The sequence below is a fragment of the Typopeltis vanoorti genome, chromosome 16 (assembly GCF_054136105.1).
Source record: "Typopeltis vanoorti isolate ZY-2024b chromosome 16, IOZ_Tvanoo_1.0, whole genome shotgun sequence".
NCBI classification, from domain to species: domain Eukaryota; kingdom Metazoa; phylum Arthropoda; class Arachnida; order Uropygi; family Thelyphonidae; genus Typopeltis; species Typopeltis vanoorti.
The window spans coordinates 99,250,076-99,269,706 of NC_143564.1; the positions used below are offsets into that span (position 1 = coordinate 99,250,076).

The following is a 19,631-nucleotide window of genomic DNA, read 5'->3' on the forward strand; positions in this document are numbered from 1 at the left end:
AGAAAAGACCGGCTGAGCTTTTCTGGGGGGTTGACTTATAATCTCCATTTGGAGAACCAACCCTCCAGCTTTAGAAGGTTTTCTCGAAGCTTTCTGATAATGAAATGGGGTCTGAGAGATCTGGTTAGTATTGCTATATCGTCCTCATCTTCTTCTTTGAGTGCCATCTCCTATCGGAGGTCGACGGCCACCTTGGCAAATTTTGAGCGATTATCAGCTATTCTGAGCAGTCTCTCAGAGTTCATACCAGTCCACTGTCTGATATCTGCCAGTCAAGATTTTCTTCGTCTTCCTTGTCCTCTTCTTCCATTTATCTTCCCTTTTATAATCAATTGAAGTATCTTATATTTTTCATTACGAAGTAGGTGACCAAGATATGCAGTTTTCCTTCTTTTTATGGTATCTAAAAGTTCACGTGATTTCCCCATTTGTTTCAGTACTTCCTGATTGGACGTTTTTGCTGTCCATGGGATTTTTAACATTCGTCTGTATAACCACATCTCAAAGGCTTCAAGCCTTTTTATTGATGTTGTCTTCAAGGTCCAAGTTTCTGCACCGTACAGCAGTACAGACCATACATAGCATTTAACCATGCATGCTCTAAGTTTAAACTGCGGTTACACAGTGTTGATTTCATCAAGAGAAAATTTTTTCTTGCCATTTCAATTCTAACTTTTATTTCCATTTCTGGATTGCAATCTTCATTTAACCAGCATCCGAGATATTTAAACTTTGCCACTCTTTCTCTTTGTTTCCTATTTAAAGAAAGTGCTAAATTAAGAATTGGTTTCTTACTTATGACCATAAATTTAGTTTTGGTGATATTTATTTTTAATCCCATTTTTTCACTCTCTGCATTTATTAGTTCCAAAAGATTTTGAAGATCCTGAATATTGTCAGCCAGAAGAGATGTATCATCGGCATATCGGATGTTACTGATAATTTCACCATTTACACTAATCCCTTCCTTTCTTCCTTCCAAGACTTTTTGAAATATGGCTTCTGAGTAGATGTTAAAAAGAAGAGGTGACAGTACACATCCTTGCCTTACTCCTCGTTTGATGTTAATGGAGTCTGTAATAATGTCATCAACTTGAACAGATGCCTTTTGGTTCCAATATAAGTTTTCAATGATCCTGATGTCTTTACCATCTAATACAATTCTTTTTAATAGTGCAATCATTTTAGCATGTTGGACTTTGTCAAATGCTTTCTCGAAGTCGATGAAGCAAATGAATATTACCTTGTTTTGGTCAATACATTTTTGAAATAAGATCTGAGAACAGAAAAGGGCCTCTCTTGTTCCCAAGCCGTTTCTAAAGTCGAATTGGGTATCACTGATGGTGTCTTCACATTTTGAGAACGTGACTCATTAGGCTGATCATTCTATAGTCATTACAAGTTTTTGCATTTACTTTTTTAGGTAGCATGATGAAGGTCGACTGTAACCAGTCTTGAGGGATTATGCCTGTATCATAGATCTTATTAAATAGCTTTACTAATATGTTAATGTTGTCACCTTCTAATAACTTTACTATTTCTGCCGGTATTCTATCTGGTCCTAGGGCTTTACCATTTTTAGCTGAGTTCAATGCACATTCTACCTCTGATTTTAGAATGCATGGACCTTCCATATGTTCATAAGTATTTTCTGGGTTCTGTCTGTCATCAGTAAAGAGTTCTTCTATATATTTCACCCATTCTTGTATTTTGTCATCCTTTTTGGATATAATTTTTCCCTTTTTGTTTCAAAGGATACAGAATTGTTTTTTTCTTATATATACCTGAGGTCTCTTTCATCTTTTTGTGTAGATTAAAATTGTCATGTTTTTCCTGTAGAATTTCTATTTCTTTACATTTTTCATTCATCCAGATTTCTTTTGCTTTTTTTATCTTGTGTTTAATAATTTTCTGAACCTCTGTATATTTTGTTGGATTATGATTTTTATATGATCTGCATTGATCCATGAGAGAAAGAATTTCATCAGTCATCCAATCTTTCTTTTTTACTGTTCTATTAGGACATAAGGTATTGGTACATTTCTCTATGAAGACAGATTTCAATTTGTCCCACGATTCATCAACCCTCATGATGTTATCATTCTTGATAAGTGCTAGCTCTTCCTCATAGAGGGCCAAAATGGAAGACATCGGATTGTGTGGGATGTCTGACATGTATACAGAAAACAGCAATGGAGCCAGTAGAGATCCCTGCAGCACTCCAGCAAAGATATGGCCCTGGGATGATGTAGAACTTGATTTTGACTTGTAGTGATCTATTCTGAAGATATGAATGGATTAGATGAACCATTTTTAGTGAGGTACTGGATGAGATAAGTTTGTACAGGAGTCCAAAATGCCAGATTTTGTCAAATGCTTTGGATAAGTCTAGGAAAACGGCTCCTGTGCACTGGCGCCAGTTGTAGCTGGTGGTGATGCATTCAACAATTCTGTGGATTTGCTGAGTTGTACTATGGTGTTGCCGAAAACCAAACTGTTCTTTAGGGAGGATGTTTAGGTCATTTACTGAGGTTTGGAGTCATGAGAGGATGACCTTCTCTGCAACTTTACCCAGATTGGAGATGAGACTGATTGGACGATAATTTTGTGGTAGGTGTGAGTCCTTGTCGGGCTTATGTATAGGGATTACATCAGCCAGTTTCCAGGTGGAAGGAAAATAGTGAAATCTTAAAATTGCATTTATTATACTGGTCAGGTGCACTACAGCTTTTCGAGGCAGCAGCTTGATCACCCTGTTTGAGATGCCGTCTGGTCCAGGAGCTTTATTGTTCTTAAGTTTTTTAATAATATCATATAATTCAGCAGGTGGTGCAGGTGCAATATGGTCAGCACTGGTATTTGGGAGATTTAATGCATGCCTGACCTGTCTGTGGATTTTGTATAAGTGATTAAAATCTAAGTTATAAGTAGGTTTGCACTGCTTCTCTAGATTCTTTAGTATGGCTTCTGCCTTATCTGCATCTGTGTGGACTAGGCCCTGGTTTGAAATTATGGGGAGGAGGGATCTGTTTTTATTTTTGATGTTTCTCAGTAATCCCCCAGATAGATGATCAGTAGGTGAGATAGAGACTAACTTTTTATCTCAAACTTGGTTTCTATGAGTTTTAAGTGCATCTCTTACTGCTCCATTCAATCTATTAAGCACTGTTTTGTCCCGAGGAGTGCGAGTGTTAAGAAATCTCTTCCTAGCTCTGTTCTTCTCGCTGATCAGGTCCATATTATCCTCAGGCAAACGACCAAGCCTGGGAACAGGTTTGTGGAAAGTTTCAACCATTATAGCAGACTTAATCTGTTGGATGAGGCTAGTCACTGCAAATTCCACATCTTCTGGTGTGTATATGTGAGGGCAGTTCCAATTTGATCCCTAAGTGCTTTAGACAATCTCTCCCACGATATGCCTGAATGAGAGGGAGAAGACAGGCATTCTTGTTCTCCCAATTGCAGTAGAATTGGGTTGTGATCCGATGATGGCTCGTTTAGTGATTTAAGACTGTACTGTAGTTTAATGTCTTGCAGGATAGCTATATATAGGATGTCAGCAGTGCCAAACGTACTGAGATGAGTTGGTTCGGTAGGTCCAGCCACAACAGCATAATTTGATCCTGTGTAGCTGGAAAGGATGCGATTTTTATTGGTAGATTTACTGTTCCAAGCAGGATGTTTTGCATTGACGTCTCCAGCGATGACGACCGGTCCTTTTACTCCAAGGATGGCATCCAGATCTGAGGTCAATAATGTGTTTAATGGAGGGCTGTTGTAAGCAGGAAAAATTTTAAGGTTTCCAATTTAGTTTGTGAGGACATTAATTCCTGTCATTTCGAGGTTGGTGGTTGTAAGGTTGGTTATTGAATGATGGTTGATATAGTTTTTGATAAGGGTGGCTGTACCTCCACCTCTATACCCAAGTCTGTAGTTTCTGTAAATCTGATACCCTTTTATTTTTAGGGTGTCAGCAGGCCTCAGGTGAGTTTCATTGATTAGAAATATATCTGGATTGTATCTATTATTGAATTCCTGGATTTCTAAAACTTTATTTTTGATACCGTTGGCATTCCAAGCGAATCTGGGGCGATTTTTTTCCTATGCATCAGAGAGTGCAGATAATATGGATTGAGTTTGTTGTAAGAATCTTTTTGTAATACTTAGTGATGGATTTGAGTTGCTGAAATCCTGTAGCATGTTTGCAAGAGAAGACGTAATAATAGCTGATAGATTTGAATGTGGATTAGTCAAGTTCTGGATTTGTACTATCTGTTTGGAGCGGGCCATATCAGCATATGTTCTCGCTTGATGTTGAAGATTCATTTTCTTAAGGGGCTCAGTTAATGATGGGCGAGCACCTGCTGTCATGTTCTCACTCTTGGAGGACTGAGGAGCCTGAGCTTCAGCAACTCTCGCACTAGATGACGAGGTAGATTGATTATTTGAATCTTTCCATCTGTTTTTGGGATGGTATACACCCTCTATAATTAGCAGGGTGAGGACCCCCACAATTAGCGCACTTAGCTGAGGTAGATTTTGGCTTGTCGCAGGTGTTTGTGGGGTGATTCTCACCACATTTTAGGCAACTGAACTGAGCTTTGCATAGCTTCTGGGCATGGCCAAATTTTTGGCATTTGTGGCACTGCCCAGAAGATGCTTTCTTTCTCAATGGTTCTCGGGTGATTTTGAGTCCACAGATTGATTTTAGATTGTATATGTCTTTGTAAATATTATGAATTTCTACTAAGACTAAAGGCATAGATGTCTTACTTGATCTAAACATTCTAGTGACCTTTATGGGAGGTAGATCCTATAAGTTGAGGTCAGTAACTATATCATCCATGTCAATATCCTCGGAGACTCCTTATAGGACCACTTTCAGATTTTTTTCGGAGGCAAGTGAAAATATGTGATATTGTGTTCGTCTTGCATCCCGCTCCTTTGTAAGATTTCTGTAATCAGCCACCATGGCGGGCTGAATTTTTATGCCCTCGTCTACATTTTTAGCAGATCCATAACTTATTTGTAAGTTAGCCATGATGGTTCTTAGTGTTGTACATCTTTGCTTTTCCCTTAGGATAATTGGTGGCACCTTTTCATTGGGGGAGGCAGAGGGATCTGAAATGGGAACATCCTCGTCCATACCAACATCATTTATTGGCTTAGCAGCAAGAGTATTTCTCTTCTTACGAGCATGGATCTCATCTTGATCAGAAGGATTAGAGGTGGAGACAACTAGATTGAGTTTTTCCTCCATTTGAGGAGAGTCTTCATTTTCCTCAACGTCGACTTTAGGTGAAGAATATAGGTTTAAGTAGCCGGGCCAATCCCATTCAAATTTCTTGAGAAGCTTTTTAATAAAAGTGAGTGCTAGCCGTTTATCGAGTGACTCGATAATGATGTCAGGGTCGATCATACTAGTAGGCCATGTCAGCTTGAACTTCTTTTGGAGTTTATTAACAAGCACAAGAGCCAGCTCTTTATCGAGCAAATCAGTGATTACATCTAGATCAGGCACGCTCATATCGATTTATTTGCGTATGAGTGCTATTAGAAACCCCACAGGTCTAAAGACCTGCCAGCAGAAATTTTATAGAATATCAAATCAAAGTCTTAACTTGATATTTCACAAAATGAAGAACACTTACATCTATATATCATACAGAAATCCAAAAATCACGATGCTGCATCCCTGGATCAACATGCACGGTTCTTATTTACTTACTTACACGTATTCAGTCTCGCTCCCACCGCGCCGGCCTGGCAGGAACCACTAAAATCCATTTATTGGTAAATACGTCATTTTGGCCTACTTGATTAGCCTCTGTAACTATTTTCATGACTTTGCTCCATCGTACAGGTCCTATTTAATGTCATTCCCTTGATTCACTCTTAATTGCGTTGTCATTCAGGATGGAGGTAATCCAAGTTAACCGAATTAAATATTTCCCGTACAATGATGTCTTGCATTTTTCTATCAGCCTCTGAGCCCGAATCGACCCCTAACAATGTTATATCGACCACTGGTTTCAACACTTTGTATTCATTTTCTATTCCATTCCTTTCTTTTCTTTCACCATGCAAGTTACATTTTGAAAATATTAATTTTAAGAATATTGGCAGCAGCGAGAGAGAGGTTTTGTATTTCATATTTTTATTTAATCAATAATTTCGATTAAATTATATAACAGTTAATGAGTTGCTCTCTCTCTTATTCAGTTTTACAAATATTTGCTTCATCAGAATATCCGATGAAGCAAATCCCGTCTATGTTACTTTTTGGTTATTTGACTAGATAGCATTGTTTAAATATATTCCAGTAATATGATTTCAATATCATATTCGAATAATAGACAAGGAAGAATACGAGTCTTCTTAATTGTTTTGTTTTTTTGTTAACTTTCTTTCAAAACGAAAGCATAATAATCATATAAAACATTTTAAAGTACTCTTATTTTGTACTTCAGTCGGCATTGCTCATCTCTCTATCTCTCTTTCTTTCTCTCTTTGTATTTACAGTCATACCCTGACTTACGCTACCCTGACTTACACAAATCCGGAGTTATGCGGTTTCTTATATGTACGTATTCCCGTCTCGCTTCACGCCTCACCACTAGTCGTATCTTTCAGATGCTGGCCGCATTTGCCAGTGTCGCACATGCTGTGAACAAGCACTGATGTGTTTCGCGCAGTCTCCATTCATACATGATTTTTATAGTCTACAAACCTTGCAATTGTTTATTATTATGTTCTTGATAAAAATTTTATCACATAAAAAATAATAATGTCATCCAAAAGAAGCAAGTCCGATTCTTCTACAGCTAGCAAGAAAAGAAAAACATTGACTTTGGAAACAAAACTCCACATTATTAAGGATTTTGAAGGCAGAATGAAAATTTGTGAGCTAGCAAAGAAGTTCGATCTACAGGAATCCACAGTAAGAACAATCATAAAAGAAAAGTTTACAGATTTTGGAGGACATAGATTCTAATGAGGAACGAATTGTAGCCACAAGGCAAGGAATTAAAAAATCATTAGCTTGCAATGAAGAAATTTTACGTGACAAGAAAAAGACATTATGCTGTCAGACGAATCTATTAGATTTTATGAAAACATTGACATCGAAATAACTTTCTTTTTTTTATGTATGAAAAACTACAATTATGATTATATTTCTTAAAAAATATAGGTGTTTTTGTAAACCTTTGGTCCCAATTGTATGTTTGTATATATATATAAATTACATGCAAAATTATACCCCGAGTTACGCAAATTCGACTTGCACGCTTTTTGTTGGTCCCACCTACCGCGTAACTTTGGGGTTTTACTGTAAGTATTTATATGTTTATTTTAAAATAAAACTGCTCTTTCCTACTTGTTTTTGAAGTACATATTTTGGCTTGTCTGTTGCAATTATGAAATGAATTGTAAGCCCTCTATGAAATATTAAATTAATTTATTTGCATTAACAGCAATACAAATAAATTCATTTAATATTTCAATAGATAGAAAAACATTAGATGACCTCTACCATGGAGTTCTCGGATTCCATGGAGGAGGCCAGTAGTAGTAGTGATAGTAATTTATCCTAATGGAGATAAATATCTTGAAGACAAAGACGTTGCATATTGCAATTCAGAAATGCCATCAGGGTTAATTTGAAAGGTGGCACATTTTTAAAATGAGTGATTACTAAGTAATCAGCTATATTAAGGTATATTCTTTTTTATATATAAATTATTAATTTTTATATGTTAACTTTTCATTTTTATAATTCAGTTATTGGAACTACATTTTATTTGATGAGAACATCACAAAATACATGAACATTTTTGTATACCTTGAAAATTTTTGCATCTGTATATAGGGAAATTGAGCCAGATGCTTTCAAAAAGGTAGGAGTGGAGCTTCCATTTAGAAATGACTTTTTTTTTTTTTATGTCAATCTCACCCACAAAAGGCTGTTAGCCTAGTACATTAATATTAATACTATTTGTGTGCTGAGGGTTAGGTACTCTGAAAAATTGCTTATAGACCAAAAACATCACACTTTTTGCCATTTCAAGCTTTCAGTAAGCAGTCTGGTGGTGGTGTGGACAATGAAATTTATCTATGACCTAAAGATATTCACAAAAATTTCACGTCCATTTCAGTGCAGTGTCCTGAAAAAGAAAGATGACAAGTGGGCTACCATCAGGTTCTAATAATAAATTTAGTTTAATCCTTTATCCAAGTGTAAGCAAACAAAGTTTGCACCTGAAGTATCTTCAGGACTGAGGCAACTTGTGGTAAAAGTGGACTAAGTTCTAATCACTCCTTGTCTTAGTATCTCCCATAATGCAAAGCACATCTCCTTGCAGACATGTATAATGCTATGCATTAAGGGAAGGGCCACTACCCAGACTGGTTTTGACTTTTATTGAGGTCTCATTAGTGGGAGCCAGACCCAGAGGTGGCGATACTAAGGTGAAAACAATGGAGAAGTCATATTTACCTATACGAGTTGCCAAAAGGTGTCTCACCTTATTATTAAATTACTCTGGATTTAGAGAAAGATGTTGAAAGTTTTTTCCCACTTGGTGAGATTATAATAAATTTAGTTTAATCTTTTATCCAAATATAAGCAAACAAAGTTTGTGCCTGAGGTATCTTCAGGACTGAGGCAACTCGTGGTAAAGGTGGACCAAACTGTTATCACTCCTTGTCTTGGTATCTCCCATAATGCATCCCTTAATGCATAGCATTATACATGTCCACAAGGAGATGTGCTTTGCATTATGGGAGATATTAAGACAAGGAGTGATGAGAACTTGGTCCACCTTTACCACGAGTTGCCTCAGTCGTGAAGATACTTGAGGTGCAAACTTTGTTTGCTTACACTTGGATAAAGAATTAAACTAAATTTATTATAGTCTAACCAAGTGGAAAAAAACTTTCACCATCAGGTTCTGTTCTGGGACAATTGTTGTTAAAGTTACATATCGGTGATATATTTCACCTGAATATTTTCCTTAAAATATTCAATTGTGTTAATGATGCTACATTAAGAAGAGCAATGTCAGGAAGTTCTGATGTTGTTGCATGAAGATTTGAATTGGCTGGTGATTTAGGCTGGAGAATAGGAATGCTACTTGATTGTTGTGGCAAAGTGTAAAATTATGGACTTGACCAGAGAAGATGGAATGAGGTTTATTATATTGGGTTACCCAGAAAATTGCTACTATAATGTGATGAACCCTAACAAGTACAGATAAGGAGGTGATAGTTCCACTGTATAGGACACTAATCAGGCCTCATTTGGATTTCTGTGTGCAGATTTGGTCATCTGGCTGTATTGGTGATAAGGAAATATAGGAAAGACTGCAGAGGCAAATAACTAAGGGTGTCTTAGGGACTCGGAAATGTTGAGTACAAGCAGGAGGAAGTGTGGTCTGTGCACAGCTTGATAGATAAGGAGACATGATATGATTGAAATATAAGTTGGTGAGTGGAATCTGTCAGATAGATACAGGGATACATCCCTGTACATAGGTAATGTGAGTATGGGAAACGATTTTGTGTGGCAGTTGGTGGATGAGTAGCAAAAAAAAAAAAAATAATAATAATAATAATAAATAAATAAAATAGAAAAAATAAAATAAAAATACAGGCAATCCTCCTAGAACATGGTACTTCTACAATACTGTTTTGCTCCATCACAGTTAGAGAATTGTAGCAAACCTCACATAACATGGTATTTTAGGAAAAATACTGCTATTGTGTTGGATGTAATTTTCAACATCTCATTTTTGTGAATCTCCACTGTTGGCTTACTAACTGTTAATGCAAAAAAAGAGGGGGGGGGGAATTCCCTTAGCATCTTTGAGAACATTAAAAATTGTGACTTAAGGTTTTTGTAGAATTTTATTAGTTTTTATTTGATCATTTATGTTTTTTTATCTGAGTGTTATTACTAAACTTGTCCTTAAGAACCATATTGGAATAATTTCTGTGTTTTAAATTTCTTAAATTTCAACCATAAAGAAAAATGAACAGAAAATTAGAACTGCTGTTGCTGCAGAATCTTCCATTTCTACAAATATTACAGCCACGAGCACCAATAATGTAAATAAAATAGTGTAAATATAAATGTGTTACTGGTATATTGGAAAACAACTGTAAATAAAATCTTAGGCAATTGCTGATTTATTTTAAGAATTGTTTTAAATTATCAGCTCTTAGTATTTTTAATAAAAAAAATTTAGTTTTTCATAGTTATGAAAATAAAATGGCATATTTTTGTTAGCCTGTGGAACACATCTCCTGCATTTTTTTTTTTTGTTGTTTTTAGTCCCGTATAACACAGCACACTGCATAAAATTTTATAGCAAACTAGCTGATGTTATACAAGTTTTTTTTTTTTTTCACATCATCATCATCATCAAATTCCTGCCATGTACCCTCAAGGGGTGTACAGGATATGACAGTACTACATGAAAAAATTACATCATTACTAACTTCCTATCTACAATTTTCCTCCAAATCAGTCTGTTACTTGTCAAGACTCCAACATTATCAGATCTTATATTCTATCGTCTAAGGCACTTTGTACCGTATCAATCCACCTATATCTTGGTCTTCCTCTGGGTCGTTTTCCTGCCAACCTGGCAGAGAACACTTGTTTTGCTAATCTTTCCTCTCCCATTCTATTTAAGTGACCATACCACCTGAGATTAGCTCTGCTAATGCATTCCTGGATGCTGACAATGTCAAGTTCTATTTTTTTCACTTGGTCATAAAATAAATTACGGTTGATAAGGAACTATATATTTTTGTTTTTATTCTTTATGGGATACTGAAGCAAGTGATGTGAAGTCAACACCATCCATAGATAAATAGTTTAGTTGTGAGGACTAGACTACTTATCTACAAGTGACAAGTGTTTGCTTTCACTTGGCTTTACCTTCTGAATAAGTAAAAAAAAAAAAAAAAAAAAAAAAACACTTGCTAAAATCTGTCTCTAATCCACAGTATTTTAATATAGTGATACATTGTTTTTCTATTTATGTATGGAGAATGATTTCTGCATTGATTTAGCATAGGCTTGCATGAATAAATAAGACCTCAGTAAAGGTTGGTACTGGTCTGGTAGTGAACCATTGCCGTAATCTATAACAATATACATGTCTGAAATGCAGTAGTGTGTTGTGGGATACTGAGGCACTTGACATGAAGATAACATCGGCTGGGTTCAGGTTCTTGCTTTTATAAACAAGAATATTATTTTGAAATATAATTTACTTTCTGACTAAATGAAAAAAGCATGCTACAGAAGTGAATAATAATAAAATCACTGAACAGATCTGTTGTTAATTATACCTTTTTATTAATTTCCATGGTTCTGTTTTCTTGACATATTGCTGGGTTAGATATTTTAGATTGTTTTAAATTTTCTTGCAAACTTTGAGAACTGACATTAAACATTTGCAATCATTAACATGCATACACCAGACTGAACAATGCAGAATTGGAATGAACAACATGCTGGTTGCAATTTGAAGAGTTTCCATTAATCAGTCAGTAGGCATTTCACTTACTGTATCATGTTACAGAGTGATTCATATAGAACAACCCAAAGTTTTCATTCTAAATTTCAAAAGAATGAATTGATAAAAGAGTTCCAGAAGACTTTACTTAATGGCTCAGCATGAAGTGCTTTAAGATGAATCTCTGCTGTCACTATTTCTGGTCTATAACAGAATTTTGGGTTCAGTTCCATATGAATCGCCCTGTAATTTGGAACAAAAATCAAACATTTGCCAGTTTCATTATAAGAAGATTTCGTTTTCTGAAGATTAGTTAAACAAATTGTGTATGCTCTAAAATTGAAAAAAATCAGTTCAAGTGTGGTTATGTGAAAGTGTATGTAAAGGAGTCATATTTCCCCATGCACTGTAAACTCCTTGTAGATGGAAGAGGAGGAGCTGATGAAGATTATGCTATTATGTTACTTTTTTATTTTTAACAGAGTGAACTCTTCAAAATGGCATGCTGTGTCCTTTAGAATACTTCTGTAAAATAAAAGTGGCAGACACCAGTTACAGCAAGTCAAATTTTAATCCTAATGATCCTGGCAATAAGTGTAGTCACTGACTTACAGTATACATGGTTTAAGAGTTTTGTTAATTGAGAACTTGGATACTAGTTGAGATGTTACTATCATAATTAATAGATAGTACACATTATTTGATTGTCTCCGAATGATTGGAGACGATCATAAAAACAGTTGGTGTGTTTTTATATATATACACCAAAACAATAAATTACTAACTGGCTAATATTTCACTTTGTTTTTAAACCACCATCTCAGAACATAAACTAAATGTCATTGGTTTGAGTTATGATATACAAGCAATGATAAGTATAGGAAAAAAAAGAAAACATTTCAAATTGTACTGGACAAAAGACCTCTAACATTGATTTGATACATGTTGGGTTAGAGTTGATTTTGAAATGACTCCCTTCCAAAATTTAGATAAATGTACTCATACTTGAAGTTGGGAGAGTGTTTCATTGATGTTGCTAACCTGAAAATAGTCTGACTTGTAGCAACTTCAGTATATCACATTTTTTGATATGTAATCTTGTTTTTGATATTTAATTTAGACCATGCATGTCTAAAGCATGGCCTGCCAGTCCTGACATGTTGCAGTGATAATAGTAGATGCTATCATCACCACCACTATAATACATGGGCACTAGTGTTAGAGCCCTTTTGCTTTTGATCATAATTCTAGGCAACATGATTCATTATTACAACAGTTGAATCTGGTATCTATAATCAGTTTGATTTTATATAATGTGTAATCACCTATTAAATTTGTTGTCTTTATACATCTTACTTTTTGGTTCTGGCTAGATAGATTTTATTGAAATTCAGTATTCAGATTGCTTATATGCTAATGCAGTGTTTCCCAAATTTTTCCTATGACTGAACACTTCACAAATTTCGAAATTTTAAAGGAACACTTTGGTTAGAGTCGAGTATCATCGGTCTCGTATTTAATGTAAAGCTAAGTGCACACTATTGCCGAAGCAGGCTGTATCGCATCACAAAAATGTGATGGTGCACACTACAGGTATGCCAGGCCACAGTGCATTGCATTGACCTTGCTTATGACTGCTCATCCTAGAATAGATATCTCTGTACTTCACTTGCGCTCGGAGGTGTCGACAACCGTGGGAGGCTGTCAGCCAGCAGCTGAGTCAAGGCCAGCTTGTGCTAGCCTTATTAGCACAATCCACATGCACAGTGAGGAGCACCTTATTTTCAAACATGTTTGAACTTGTCGCAGCATTTAAAACAATTCCCAGGCTCATATTAGATTTGATAAATTTTCATGAGAACTTATTCACTTTTCGCAGAACACAGTTTGGGAAACTCTGTGCTAATGAGTCATCTCAATTTTAATTCAATCTAATTAACTATTTGCAGGTGTCAAAATTTGTTGAAATGGATGTAATTAATAAAATTATGGCATTTACATTGTTTGCACATATCTCATCTTGGTTTCAGTTGGTTTCGAAATGTTTACACTGGCAAAATGATTCAAAATGACATTGATGATACAGCTCTGACCTGATGAAATTTAGTATTTGAAATCTTTTCCAGTCAAGTTTGGTTTCACTTGGACCACTTTATATGTTAAAATTATGCAAAACAAATTACTTGTGATGTCTGAATCGTACATGGTTCTTAGTTCATTTATTGCATTTTTTAAGACTTGGTTCAGTAGGTTTGAAGCTAGAATAAATGGGTGTTGACAGGAGCTGATTTTGTTTATACAATTTCAGAAGAAAGTGGAAGAATAAGAATTATTAGTTTAGCAGCACATTTCCTGTGAAAATAGCCTTCAGAGAAGAGGAGTAAGTCAGAAACAATGTACGAAAATGTTATCAGAGTGAATCTGTGAGGGAGTGGAACTGGTGATGGACTGGATTGCCATTTTTCAGATAGCATCAAGCATTTTTAGGGAAGTTTTTCATACTCTGCCCCAAATTTTTGAGCTTTGTCCCAAAGTTGGACAGATTTGGGATTTAAATACTTTTAATGATTGCAGAGGTAAGAAGCAATGTCTGGAGTAGAAAAAGGCTTAAAGTTGATCTCTAGAAAAGGCATCCAGTTTCTTATGAGCTGAGGAGGTTATGAATGTTATATGCAATCTTGTGTGGAGATCAGTGTGTTGAGATACAAAATAAGACAGAAATGAACTTATATATATATCATTGAAGTTCATTTATCCTTGTATCACAGAAGAATGGCAAGGAAATGGAAATTTAAGCCTGGTAATTGTGAAAGAACTTGGAATGTTATTACATTTCATTTATTTATTTATTTCATTTCATTAAAGTTAATTACTGTGGTTATTGTGTAATTTATTATTTATGGGTTAAATATAATCTTGTTTACATCCCAGATGAATATATAAGATTCAAAAGATGAATGATATAAAGTTTAATTCAGAACACAGGTTTCCTTTCTTTTAGGCTTACACGGTGATCAGAATACATTTTTGAAAATTATAGAGACAACTACCATGTTTGAGTAAAACTTTAGTTTAATATAAACCAAAATCAACACTCGATGTTTTGATCTTTACATCAAGATCATCTTCTGGAGCATATACACTATATACAGAGAAACAAGCTGCACTACAATCTGCATGGTTTGCTAAAGTTACTGACTAACCGTTACAACAATTATTGACCTGACCTCTGTGAAAAAAGTATAAAGAACACACAACAATTTATAAACAAAATTAGAAACATAACACTCAGCAAAGATGATCTGTTAGTCAGTTTTGACGTTTCTGCCCTTTTCATAAATGTCCCAATCAATGACACAATTCTTCTCCTACAGAACAAATTTCTGCCCGACATTACGTCCCTCTTTGTCCACGTACTACACTCCGGTTACTTCGTGTAGCAAAATAAATTTTACCTACAAAAAGACGGTACGACCATAGGCTCACCCTTACCCCCCCCCCATTGCTAACTTTTAAATGGAAGCCTCTGAGCAAAGTGCTCTTGATTCCTTCACTCTAAAACCTACAGTGTGACTTAGATACGTTGATGATGTTTTCGTTATCTGGCCACACGGGTGACAAACATTAGACACATTCCTTAGCCACCTGAACAAACAACATTAACGCATTCAATTTACTATCGAAATTGAAAATCAGAACTCACTCCTGTTCCTGGATACACTGGTCATACATCTTCCTTCAGGCAATCTATCCTTCACAGTCTACCGCAAACCGACACATACTAGCCAATACACACATACTAAATCATACCACCACCCATCACAAAAATATAGAGTTATTAACACCCTTAAAAACAGAGCTACAACAATTTGCTCTAATCAGCAAGCTCTTAAACAAGAATTAAAAATTATTAGCAACACATTTTTAAATAATGGCTACAACAAAAATGCTATTAATAAAATCCTTCATTAAACTTCATCAAAAAAGAATTTAGATTACAGTAAAACCATAGCCATCCCATACATTCAAGGGCTATCAGAAAAAATCAACCGAATCCTACACCATTATAATCTCAGTGCCACCTTTAAACCACCTACAAAATTAAAAAACTATTCAACTCCTCTAAGGATCCTCTCCTCCCATTGGCAGCACATCCTGGAGTTGACTGCATCTACTGCACCTGTAACTTACCTTATATTGGTGAAACTGGACGTACAATCCCTATAAGGAAAAAAGAACACAAAAGACACATTAAATATAACAATTTTGGTAAAGCAGGCCTCTCATACCACGCTCTCAAGACCTTACACCAAATTGATTGGAAAAGTACCCGTTCTCTACACCATACAAATTCTGGTATGAAAGAAAATTTAAAGAAGCCTGTGAAATTCTGATTAACCACCCTAATATCAACAATAATGGCAGCATGAAAATTCCAAGAATCTGGATGGCACATATTCACCCTACTTAATACTTAGTACCCAGCATACTTTAGGACCTTAAGCAACCTTCAGCTAGTATTGGAAACCATTCCATATCAATTGATTGAAATTTTTATGTATAATTATGTTTTTAATATATATATATATATAAACATGTTGCTCTCCAGCCTAATGTACATTTGTAACCAGTAGATAATAATAACAGGACTCTAGTGTTGATGTAGCCAAGGTGTTTTTTTTTTTTTTTTTTCACACCAGAGGTCAGGCCAATAATTGTTGTAACGGTTGGTCAGTAACTTTAGCAAACCATGTAGATTGTAGTGCATCTTGTTTCTCTGTATATAGTGTATATGCTCTAGAAGATGATCTTCATATAAAGATCAAAACGTCGAGTGTTGATTTTGGTTTATATTAAACTAAAGTTTTACTCAAACATGGTAGTTATCTCCATAATTTTTCAAAATTTTCTGACCACATTTATAGGGATATCATCAGGAACAGAAGACTTGTTGGCACACAAGCTATCCAGTATACTTCTGATTTCTTTCTGATGTTAGAAAGGGGGCATGAAGTAAGCAGTTCTTGGCATTTGGAGTAATTTACTGCAGTCACCTTTGCATAAGTTAGGAGAAAAAAAATATACTCTGCAGTCTTATGTTTCAGTGATGTTACCGATTGGTATTCTGCATTTTTATCTTGGGTTTGTGATATGCTGAAATATTTTCTTTGACTGCCATAGAAAACTTGGTAGAGAACTCATGACTTAGATGGAGATTGAGGATTTGAGTGGAATGAGAAGGCCTTCATTTTAATTGGAATTATTTCTGTAATTCAGTCACAACAGGTATTTGCATGAGAATGGAAACAGTAATCACATCATGGAAATGAGGAACAGTCTACTCATTTGACATCAATATAAATGCCAGAGAACATAAGATGGACTGACTAGGTGAAGAACATTCTGTAGCAAAAGAAACTTAAACATGGTTATCATAGTTATGGAGAACTGATAGTTTAGTATATTTGGAGGTAGAACTTGTTTAAGAAAATATTTTGGCAGGTTAGTGAGGATTATTCTAGTGGTTAATTGGACATTTTGTGTTAGGCTTTTGTAATAACAAATTTCTCCACATCCTGGACAACTTGATCATTGGTATCGGGGAGCCAGTTTGAGTTGTGAACATTGAAGTTCCCAGTGTTGATTTTGCTGTATAATATTTAGCCTGCAGAAAATCAAGCATTACTGATAGATAATCAGTGTTGTCAGGGTGATTATCTAAATTTCAAGGATAAAGACAGGTGGAGAAATCAGAAAATGAATGCTCTAAAAATTTTGCATGGAAATTTTGTGCCTGAGCAGATTAAAAAGAGAATATTCTCTAATATATATAGTGTCAGATCTGACAAATACACATACCACCCTTATTTCCAAAGTAGTAGCTTGAATTTCCATTAAAAATAATAAGTTGAGTTTGGATGACTAAACAGTGATTCACATTGTTTATGTTTAAATGAAAACCATGAATATTGGTGAGTTGGTTGTAGAAATGTTATATATATATATATATATATATATATATATATATATATGTATATGTACATTTTTCTGGTCTGCAGTGTTACTGTATTTTTTCATAGCATCTTTGAGGCTGTTGATATCAGTTAATTTTAGAACAGGGATTGTAGTATGAACATGACCCTCGTTAAGATGATCCCATATAGGAAGTATCTAGTCTCCTGTTTCTAGATGGCTTTCAGACTGTACCCTCCCTCCCCTTCCACACTGCTTTATTATTCAGACTCTCTCTTTAGGCATGATCTGGCAAAGAGAAACTGGAAGATTCCTTGCTAATTGGGAAGACTCTTATTCAGTCCTATGAGTTATTTAGTTGCTGGCCTGCAGAATTGCCTTGCTCCTCTATCCTCAAATAGAGGTGCAATAGTAACCTAGTTAGTGTGTTAGGCATACTGATGAATCATGGAATTTGCAAATGTGAAAAAAAAAAGAAACAAAAACCAAATATCACAATTGTTATGTCAAGCCCCAGTAAGCAAGGTACTTGTGCTTTCCTGGATGATCAAGTCTTCTTTCATGGGTCTGGTTGTTAGGTAATCAGTGATATTGTTGTTTAAGAATACATGATATAAATTGTACCATTTTGTGATTATCTCAGTAATTTCTATACTTGGTTACTTATTTCTAATTTGGAATATTTTAAAATTAAATTTGTAAAACATTTCCATCTTAATTGCATTTTTTTTTTTTGTTTATTTACAAGTGTCTACAAATTATGCAAATCCGATTTGACATACATGCACACACAAAAACCCTCCACCTTTATATTATGCATATTTTTCAGTTTGTTTTTTTAAATTATAGAAAAATTTTCACAGAACCCAGATGACAAAGATCGTCATCTTGGTTCTGCCAAAATTATTTAAATGTTCCTCATAGCTATCGAAATTCATTTATTTTCATAGCTATTGTTTGAAATAAAACTCACTATATGTATTTAGTATTGCCACTTCTCCTGAATTAGGCTCTAATTCTCTTCTAATGTGTTACCATCATCATAGAACATTGTTGCTTGGGAGAACTAAACTGAATTTCCTCCAAAAGACCTAAATCCTCTGCAGTTTTCTAATCTGCAGGTATATTACTTTTTTTTTTTTTTTTAATTTGATGTGGAAAATTTCATTTGAGTGTTTAATTTGAATCAAGTGAAATATATCTCTGGTTAAAATATATCTCTTTTTTTAGATTATTATTGCTGCTGTAGAAAACATTGACTTCTGTTTTGTTCTTATGTTAATTAATAGTTTATGCATTAATGAGAAATGCTGAAAAGCACAATAAATCCCAGCATTTATTTTTTAGCCTTTATTTTTTTTTAAAGTAATTGTTTCTTGTGTTAAGATTTTTCCATGCTTTAATCTTTTATCATATTGATTTATTTGATTGTTTCAGATGAACATAGCACCAAACAAAAGAAGGAAGTTACCTTTAGAAATGATTCTGGAGGATTGTCCACTGTTCAGCTTAATGCCGTCCATGGTTCAAAGGATGGAGAAAGTGATGTAAGGTCTTAGCATATCAATCATAATTTATAATTGAAATATGTATATTTGTAATTGAAACACAGTTATAAAATGCAGACCTGTATTATTATATTATGAAACTTACATAGAGTCCAAGAACTTTTTGCCTGGAGGGCACCCTAATGTACAAAACGCTATCTATGATACTTAATTCTACAGAATACACAATCTTCTGCCATCCACAGCATGCCGTTTGCCATCCACTTATACACTACATCATTCACTAATTTGCCATTTATACACTACACAATCTTTTGAGTAATATATTGGTTTCACTGTTTGAGTTCAACTCCTTGAAATTGCCATCGTCTCCATTGTTTATTCACAAAATTCAGGCATCACATAGCCAGTTCTTAAGTTACCAAATTAAAAGAAAAATCTTAAATTATAGTATTTAAAATTAAAATCTTATTAGTTTTATCTGATTAATGCTATTCAATTCAAATAAGTTTTTACCATTGTTTTCAACAATGTGGGATCTCCCTCTCCATTGATATGTCTTATGACCAAGATGATGCAAACAGCATCCTGCATTTTAATGAAATTTATGAAACGAATAGAA

The 19,631-nt window shown here is 34.8% G+C and overlaps 1 protein-coding gene across 1 annotated transcript in view; it reads left to right on the plus strand.

Annotated features, from left to right (window-relative positions):
• LOC150098215 (uncharacterized) overlaps positions 1 to 19,631 on the plus strand; it is a 286,790-nt gene that overhangs the window by 75,023 nt on the left and 192,136 nt on the right. Inside the window, exon 2 of the mRNA XM_090406281.1 lies at positions 18,939 to 19,048. Coding sequence (XP_090262407.1) covers positions 18,939 to 19,048 — 110 coding nt within the window. The remainder of the gene's footprint in view (positions 1 to 18,938; positions 19,049 to 19,631) is intronic.